The following is a 9,900-nucleotide window of genomic DNA, read 5'->3' as shown; positions in this document are numbered from 1 at the left end:
TAAATAAAAAATATTTCTAACTAGGATAATATTTTTTTATAATGATACAATACTCGTGAATTTGGAAAACTAAAAACAACAGCATCGTTGGTGAAATTTAATATTTTTTTTAATAGAAATTTACCCAGTTATTAGCTCTTGTATATTATTATACTTCCACTAGTATTAAGCAAGTATTTGTAAAAAAATAATATTGGTACATTAGGACATTCTTCAAAACAGGTTATTCATCGTTATTCAAAAATAATAGCTCATAATATTATTCTATTACAAATTTTTCAAGAAATATAAATAAAACAAGTAACGGATTTTTAAAATTACATTTTGAGTTAATTACAGTGTTTTGTATTTCAGAAACAAAAGTAAGAAAAAAAAACTTTAAACTTGATAACAAGGTCAAATTTCTCGATCAATAATTACTGTGTACGTGATGTGTAATTAGTATTGAATTAAATTCTTATGATATAAAAATATAATACCAGTTTTTTATCAGAAGAAAATGTTTTATCCTAAATATAGCTTTAGTTGAAACTTGACGTTTTAAAAATTATCAATCTTATTTTCTTTTAGTTTAAAAAAGTTGCAGTAAATTTCTGATTTTATAACGAGGTACTTGAAATTAAAAAAAAATGAAATACAAGTTCGTATATAACAACTATTGAAACTCAAAGGATAGTTCTAATTCTTGGCGCTAAAAGCATAAACCTAATATTTGATAATGAATATAATATTACTCATTAATAGTGGACACTTGGTTAGTTTTACTTTGGTTAATTTATTTTCGATTTAGATTATTTAATAATCTACATAATATAGACTTTTTGTATGATCCAATCATCAACAGGAAATATTTTGTTACATCCGTTATCACTCATCATTAGTTCATAGATATTTAAATTTTAATTTTAAAATTATTCTAATGAAGCTATTCTCCAGCTCATTGTCATTCGAGAACTAAAACTTGTCTCTGTTTCCCTTTCATTCTTACACGCACGCATTGTTAGCGTACGATAATGTGTTCATTAACACTGGTATTTTGAACTTCGGCTTGAATAACGTTTTCTCCTTCCACTCGTCAACTTTATAACGATAAAACGTATATTACACGCGCTACGCGTACGGTTAAAGCGATCGGTTCGCCATTTCCCACCGAGCATAACAGTGTACAGATATGGACGCACAATCAGATGCACTAGATCACAACAGCGCGTAGATGCGATGCCGTTACGTGGTAGTGCACGAGTGTTGACGACCGCGCTCGCACCGCATTTGTACGTACGCATCGAACACATATTGATTCGATCGGAGGCAGTGGGTTCGCTGGCGAACGATGTTCAGCGCGTGGTCCACGCCGTTCCTGCAAATCTCCACGGTCGTTGTGCTCGCCGTGCTCGTGGCGCACAAATACCTCACGTTCAACCACGGCAAATGGAAAAAGCTCGGGGTACCGTTCGCCGAACCGACGCTGTTGTTCGGCAGCATGGGTGACGCGATAGCGGGCCGCGTGCCGCTGGTCGACTTGATGGCGAAGAATTACCACCGGTTCGACGGGCAACGTTATTTCGGCATGTACGAGGCTCGCAGACCCCTGCTGGTCCTGCGCGACCCGCGGCTGGTGCACGCCGTCACCGTCAAGGATTTCAGCTCGTTCGGCGACCGGATCGCGAGCAAAGTGTCGTTCGAGCACGACAAGCTGTTCGATCACTTGGTAAACTTGCGAGGTGAACGGTGGAAGTCGATCAGAGCGAAGTTGAGTCCGACCTTTTCCGCAGCCAAACTCAAGTCGATGATGGCCGACATAAACGAATGCACGTCGCGGCTAATTTTCAACTTGGACGAACAAGTGGCGAAAAACAACGGTAACTATTCCGTTCGATCCGCGCCACGTCCGGTACGTGGATTTAGTAGATCGTATTTTACGGACGATTTCTAAGGCCGCGTGGACCTTTCGTAGCTCGAATATGTCAAAAAAAAAAAAAAAAAATACCACTAAACGTAAATTATCATTAATGTTCAACGATCCGTTTACAACTAATATTCAATTGAATAAACTACCCAAACAGATTTCATCCAATATTACACTGAATCGTTATTTACAGGAGTAGTTGATATTAGTGAAGCGGCGGCTCAGTTCACTACGGACACGATTGGTCGTTGTGCTTTTGGGCTTGAATTTAATTCATTAACAGATCCGAATTCAGATTTTTGCCGTATAGGACAAGACGTTTTTATGCCATCTCGTAGATCAGTTATATTAAATATTATTAGGCTGTATGGTTTAGGTCGGCTTTTGGATTTGCTTAGAATACGAGGAATGCCAGATCATGTTTTTGATTTCTTTGACAATCTACTTCAAACAGCCGTGAATCAACATAAATCCGGAGAAAATACCCGCAATGATTTTATTGCGACATTAGTTAAACTCAAAGACGAAGAACAACTTGATAATAACGGACAAAGTATGTGTTAAATAAATTGTAATTTTTAAAGTTAATTGTTTTATAAACGCATAAATAGCAATTCATTCGTAATAGCAATTCTGTTTAGTTTTTTGACTAGTATTTTAATTTAAATAAAAAAAAAAACAAGAGATTAAATCGAATATGATCGATAAATATTAGGAGTAATTAAAACAAATGTTATAACATCAATAAATTAATTTTATAATTCATCTGTAAAATTATTATTTCATTAATTTAAAATATTTCTTTGTTCTAAATTAATTTTAAATTTTATTTACAATATTATGTTGTAATCGTTCACAAGTGGATTTTACTATACATATTGTTTCAAAGGAACTATACTATTCACAATCATAATCTAAATCACATTAAAAAAAAAAAAAATGTTCAATACCAATTCTAAAATTTTGGACAAGGTGAAAAGGTATATTTATTAATTTTGTATACATTTAACTTAATTTATAGAAAATATGGAATATTCTCCAGATAACTTTTTATCGATGTTTTTGAAAATGGTAATTTTATTATAATTTATAATGCATTAGTATTATTAAAGAATTTTCTACGATATTAACTATTTAATTTGGCGTCCAAAAATATATTTGTCAAATATTAGGCAACAGTTAATTTTAAGTATTTCACATCTAATCAAGAATTTAATTATGTAAATAGAAACACATTTTATCATTCAGTTGAATTAAAGATTCTTAAAAATTTTATTATATTTAAAAAACTTCAAAGCTATAACAGAACGAATTTCAATTATATCTTAACAAAATTAAAGTTGTAATCTTTTTAAAAATGATATGATTTTATATTTAAAAATAAATAGTTTACGAAACAATATTACGTGTATTTGTAAGTATGTTTATTAATTTATTATTCACTACTAATGTATTAATACAGTTGTGGATTTTTTTTCAGAATTATTTACTGATGATATTTTAGCAGCAAATGCTTTTGTTTTCTTTATTGCCGGTTTTGAAACTACAGCTTCAACAATAAGTTATTGCTTATATGAATTAGCTTTAAATCCAGAAATTCAAACAAAATGTCGAGAAAAAATCAAGCAAACCCTTGATGCAAACGACGGAAAACTTTCCTACGATACTTTGAAAGACATGAAATATATGGATATGGTAATTAATGGTTAGAGTATTTTTCAGTTTCATTAATCTTAATCTTTACAGAAAATATAAATTAAATTAAATTATTTATTTATGATTATTGCAGAGGCGTTAAGATTGCACCCACCAGTTCCTGTTTTGAATCGGGCGTGCACCAAGAAATACACAATACCCGATAGTAATATAACTTTAAATGTTGGTGAAAAGGTTTTAATACCGACATATTCTTTACATATGGATCCTAAGTATTATCCAAATCCACACATTTTTGATCCTGACCGGTTTTCTGAAGAAAATAAGTCTCTAAGACCAAACGGTGTATTCTTACCTTTTGGCGATGGACCGAGAGTTTGTATCGGTAAATAAATTAAATTTGAAATTTATATCACAAAAAGTTAAATGTTTGATTACTGTTCACTATTATTATTGAACTTCATTCTTCTATGTCAATATAGGTTTGCGATTTGCTATGATGGAAGTAAAGACAGGACTAGCTGAAGTATTATCTAAATTTGAAGTATCTCCGTGTAAGGATACACAAATTCCGATCGAGATTAGGCCAAGAAGTATACTACTCACACCAAACAACCCAATTCGTATATTATTTAAAAAAATTGAATAAAAATATACTTATATTTAAATCATGTTAAAATAAACTTTCAATAACTTGCTGTTAAACTTAAGTTGTTTAAAAGAAAGTATTAGATATTAAATAAAACTTTTTATGCCACGTTTGGAAACATAATAAATGTTTTTAAAGAAGGAAGTGAAGCATTAAGGTTACGATAAATGGCTAGAAACAAAGAAAAACGCTGCCTTATGAAGTATGGACGGTTCATCAAAACTATTCGTTAATTCTTAAGCAGTTAAGAAATTTTAGTACATTAAGATATTACATATTATTTAAGTTAATAAAGTTTCAAAAAAAATCATTAGAACAAATTGATTATTTTTTCTGCAACTATAAAATAAACAATACTTATAAGCAGTATTGGGCAAATCGTAATTCGATCAATCATTAAAGATTACGATTACAATTTGTAGATATAGTCATAAGATAAATTAATGTAATCAATAATTAAAATATCAAGATATTTTTTAATTTCAGCGGATTGTTGATCCAAATACTATACATTTTAGTTTTTTTGTATATAAAAATACAATAGTATTAGCATTGATTATAGAATAGAATATCTATTCTATAATTAATGGTATTAGTAATACAGTTAATCATCAACAGCCAACCGATAAACACATACGTGTAAAAATCGCGAGTTCCCTTATCTGTCAATTTTCCGATATATATATTTCATTTTCATAGACCTTATACCATTGATTAAATATACAAATACGTATATTTAATCAATGCTTATACTAATAGACGGAGTATGGGTATAATTCCAGCGGTTAGACGTGAGTGTGCTGTTCTACTATTAAGCCGGGTTCACACTACACCGTGCCGTGTCGTGTCTTCTAAAATAATTATCTCTGATTGGTTGAACCATATTGTTACATCAAGGTATACCGTATAATAAATCACAAGTTACCTCACTAACCATCAGATACCGTGAAGTTGATTTTATCCAACTTTTGAGCGTGTGGTTAGATTTTAATAGTAATAATTTAATATTCTATGATAACAGTATTTATAATAACAAAGAGCTCAGAAGGTGTTGCATTTGCATGATTTTATTGGGCTATTCAATTTATTGCTTAGTAACCTTGAAATTATTTTCATGACACTATGAAAAAACTTAATGGGAACATTTTGAAAGAAAATTTTAAATTTCAAATTATTTATTTTATTTTATTTTATCTTATATATTTATACCTAGAAATTATGTTTAGCTTAGTATAATATTCTAACAACATTTGTACTGTTATGTACAAGTATATTTAATAAAATATCTTTATTTATAAACATTTTTGTGTTAAAAAAAATTAACTGCATATTTTTGAAGCATATTTGTACTTTTTTAAGCACATAAATGCATGCATATTTAGTATTTTTTAAGTGCATTAAGTTCGGAGCACTAATAATAATATAATACATACTGTCTACTATATAATTTAGTATTCATCGGTTATTATTTATTGAAACTTATGAAAATATTTCATATCTAATAAGAAAACAGCGAAAATATGTAACCAAAATTTGATAGCATCATCATAGATATATATTGGTATCAAACATTTTCAAAGCACACGGTCTGGTAAAATACACGTCACGGTGTAGTGTGAACCCGGCTTTACTCAATTACTACACACATACGCAATAGAATTTCAGGTTCGGCAATCGTTTGTTACATTTTAAAAATTACTGTATGGTAAGAATATATATTCAATTAATATCATTATATCATTATATTATACATTTATAATTAGGTAGAAACACAATAATTTTTATTATAGGGTTATTTTTTTTGGGGATTAAGTTTACGGGATTATTTATTAGGCAAATTAATTTTTAAATGTTTCAATAATAATGAACTGTATAAATATGAGAATAAACATATTTTATGTCGTCAGAAATGACAACACTGATATGAGAATAGTCGTGACTGCACTACCCAATCCAACCAACCAGTGATGCTCTGTCTATTAGTATAGGGTCTATGTTCATTTTACACTTTGTAACTGTCATCACGCTCATTACGATATCGCTGCGTTCCTCTCCACTACTATAGGTAATAATACAATTTGTGGACTTCGATATTCCTATCATGTGTGATGGGTATGCATTGTTAATTCACCCGAAATGTTCCGGACCATCAGCCTCTGAACTAAAATGCCTGGGATTGAAAAACACACTGCTCAAATTCTTCTGTACTATCTATGATAAAGATCTAAAAGAATTACCAGAGCTCAAATCGCTGTTAAATAAGTTGCTTATTGAAGTTGATAATTTAAAATCAAATTTAAGTTATACACAAAATCTCTCCAATGATTTCATTATTAATGAAATTAACGAGCGCAATAAACGAGCAAATAACATTATTTTCTATAATATTCAAGAAAATAATTCTAATCTGTCCGGTGAGAGATTATCTCACGATATCAGTCGAGTAAACAGTACGATTGCGTTTATTCCAGTTGACACAGATTATCTACGACTGAAGGACCGATGAAGATCATTCATCTTGGTCGTTATCAACCCGGTAAACTACGTTCTATCAAAGCTATTTTTGAAACTGAATCCATCGTGTTTGATATTATTTAGAACAAAAATAACTTACTCATTCAATTCCGCCGTCTTCAATATATATATATCTACAGATAGAACCCCTTACCAGAGACACTATATGAAGAGTTTGAAGAAGAAGCAGGTGGCACGTTCAAACAATGGTGAAACGGGATTAACTATTAAGTTTATTAAAGGTATACCCAAAATTGTTAACATTGCTACTTCGTCTAATACTCTCAATAATAAGCATAATTTTTTAATCTTCACGTAATCTACCAAAATGCTAAAGGTTTTGGGACTAAGCTTGAATTTTTTTCGTAACTGTGCCTTTAATTTAAATTGTGGCTTATTATTTTTGTCTGAAACTATGGCTAAACAGTGACACTAACAATGTTAAGCTTGGTCTTGTAGATTATAATTTATTTATAGTGGATAGAATTTCTAATTTATGTGTAAGAGGTGGTGGAACTCTATTGGCTACTAGAAAAAAATCTTAATTGAAAATTATTAAATTATGACATTACTCAAGGTATTGTTCAAGTATTTGTGTTGCTCTCTTATAATAATATTAATATACTTCTAGTTGCGTTTATTTTCCACCAAATTCCCATATCGATTTATATAATAAACATTGTGAGTTGATAGAAAATTTTTTAGTAAAAAACTCTAATACTATAATTATTCGTGATTTTAACATAAATAAATTTTCATTCACTAATTACACTTTATTTAGAAATCCAATATCCACTGTTCTTGTTAATTTACATGCTGATTACTTAAATCTAAAACAAGTTAATAACATTACTAATAGTTACAACGGTATTCTAGATTTAGTAATTAAAAACTCCACTGCTGGTTCTATACATGCTCTAATTGTTCACTAATACCTTTAATTAATTTGTATCATCTACCTATAGAATTATCTTTCTCTCTCCAATATTTAATCTTTATTTCCAATCTATTTCTCATGAAATTTTCAATTTTAATTCCTGTAATTTTTTATGACATTCTTGCCTTTTTGCCATATATAGATATTATGGATAATATAACTACTTTAGATTAAGAAAGTGCTATATTGAAATTCCATGAAATAATTAATCATTCTTTTGTTGTATTAGTTTCAAGGATAATGTTAGATCTTAACTTAGATCATAATGTATATTGGTCCAATTATAATTTAAGAAAACTAAAAAAATTAGCGCATAAAAAATACAAAATTTCTAATTCTTTATTTGATTATTCTATATTTTCCAATTTACGTAAGGAATGTAAACAATTATTGAAACAACTTCAATTAAATTATATACTTGAAAAATACATTGAAAATAACATTTATATCAATATAAAATCTTTTTGGAAATATATTCAATATTTTAAAACAAATAAATCCAATATTCCAATGTCAATGTTTTTGGATAAGACATCTGCTCACAATTTAGAAGAAATCTCTTAATTATTTGCTATTCATTTGTCCTCTGTTTATACTAAAAACAATTTGTTTCATGATATTCTTGAATCGTTTAATGTTAATATCCATGATATAAATACTAACTTGATGACCATATCTGAGGATGAAGTTTTAGAGTAGGTATTTAATATCAGATAAATGACCTACTAGCCCCGGTGGTATTCCACAGATTTTCCTAAAAAAATGCTCTTCAGTGCAGGTTAAGCCTTTGCACTATTTATTTAATCTCTCTTTATCAACTGGTGTTTTTCCTAGTTTCTAGAAAAAATCATTTATTTCACGTATACATAAGTCTGGGAGTAAGAATGATATCAGTAACTATAGGCCAATCTCTAAAATCTCTTCTATACTTAAATTATTTTAGGCTATTATTTCTAAAAAACTGTCTAGTATATTATTAAGTTATATTAGTCCTACTCAGCATAGTTTCTTAGCAAAACACTCGATGTTTACCAATTTACTAGTGTATCAAAATTATCTCACAAATGCTTTAGATCTAACCCAAATGATCTTGCGGGACACTTTAGAAATACATTACGAATCCGCGGGCCACATATAAAATTATATTTGTATTATGCTGCAATACAAATAAATTGAGAATAAACATTTTAAACAGGATTAATTATTATTAAAAAACAAGTTTTGGTGTATAATTATTTGATATAAACAGAATGAATAATTATTATTTTTATAACCGTATTCTGAATCTAATTCTTTCAAGAACTTTTTTAAATTGTCGATCCAGAAGCACATGTAATCGAATGTAATTCACTGTTTTTATGACTACAAGAATAACATGGTTCATTGACAAATACTTGGGAACAAAGATTTTGTTGATGAATCTAAATGTTTGTTAATAATACGGATTCCATGTTATGCGGGCATTCCAGAATATTTTATTGGGACAAAAAAAAATTTTTTTTTTAAATGTTTGATAATCTCGCGGGTCGCTAACTAGCTTCCAAGATGGGCCACAACCAGTTCACGGGTTGGCCGTTTCTGCTTTAGATCAAGGTTTTCAACTTGACACCCTATACACTAATTTTCAGAAGACTTTTAACAAAATTAACCATATATTTTTATGTTATAAATTGAAACAATTTGGTATAGATGGATATTTTCTTAAATGGATATACTCGTATTTCACAAACAGAACTCAAGCTGTCAAAATCTTATTTCACTCATCACAAAATATTCAAGTCTCTTCAGGGGTTCCTCAAGGCTCCTGTGTAGGTCCTCTATTGATTCTAATTTATATTGATGATTTACATTTTGTATTAAGAAGTAAAATAAAATTAAAATAGTTCATGATATCAAAAATTTTATTATCAACATTTAAAAAAATTTGTTTGAGGTATTGAACTATTATCAACACCAGAATCTTCATTGTTCCGAATCGATGCAATAGACATACTTTCTCAGTGACGACTATAGATAAAGATACATCAAGTGTTGAAAATATAATATCTGGAAGAGATGATTATTAAAAAAAAATTGAAAATTAAATTTAAATAGAGCAGAAATTATCACTTCATGTAACTTCACCACAACGTAAATTAGTTTGTCTACTGGAAACTACTCATTCTTCATATTCGTTCTAATGCACCAAATGTAAAAATATTATATAGCATTAATTGTACTCCTTATTTCCTTTAATGT

At 29.4% G+C, this 9,900-nt stretch overlaps 1 protein-coding gene across 1 annotated transcript; it reads left to right on the top strand.

Annotated features, from left to right (window-relative positions):
* The first annotated feature begins 1,137 nt into the window (after positions 1-1,137).
* LOC112689580 (cytochrome P450 6a2-like) lies at positions 1,138-4,272 on the top strand. Its single transcript, XM_025563359.1, has 5 exons — positions 1,138-1,859; positions 2,100-2,459; positions 3,387-3,611; positions 3,696-3,947; positions 4,045-4,272. The coding sequence occupies exons 1-5, from the start codon at positions 1,331-1,333 to the stop codon at positions 4,209-4,211; spliced, it is 1,533 nt and encodes a 510-aa protein (XP_025419144.1). The 5' UTR covers positions 1,138-1,330; the 3' UTR covers positions 4,212-4,272.
* Positions 4,273-9,900: the final 5,628 nt, after the last annotated feature.

The sequence above is a fragment of the Sipha flava genome, unplaced genomic scaffold (genome assembly GCF_003268045.1).
Source record: "Sipha flava isolate LNK unplaced genomic scaffold, YSA_version1 45623_pilon_pilon, whole genome shotgun sequence".
Classification (NCBI taxonomy): domain Eukaryota; kingdom Metazoa; phylum Arthropoda; class Insecta; order Hemiptera; family Aphididae; genus Sipha; species Sipha flava.
The sequence above is the reverse complement of the archived record's forward strand: the minus strand, read 5'-3'. Positions and strand labels throughout refer to the sequence as shown.

Bases quoted from the DNA above. Each gene is read 5' to 3' on its own strand.
- LOC112689580 (XM_025563359.1), top strand. From the start codon at position 1,331: ATGTTCAGCGCGTGGTCCACGCCGTTCCTGCAAATCTCCACGGTCGTT. The intron at 1,860-2,099 runs GTAACTATTCCG...CGTTATTTACAG, and splicing joins ACAAGTGGCGAAAAACAACG to GAGTAGTTGATATTAGTGAA. The intron at 3,948-4,044 runs GTAAATAAATTA...ATGTCAATATAG, and splicing joins TGGACCGAGAGTTTGTATCG to GTTTGCGATTTGCTATGATG.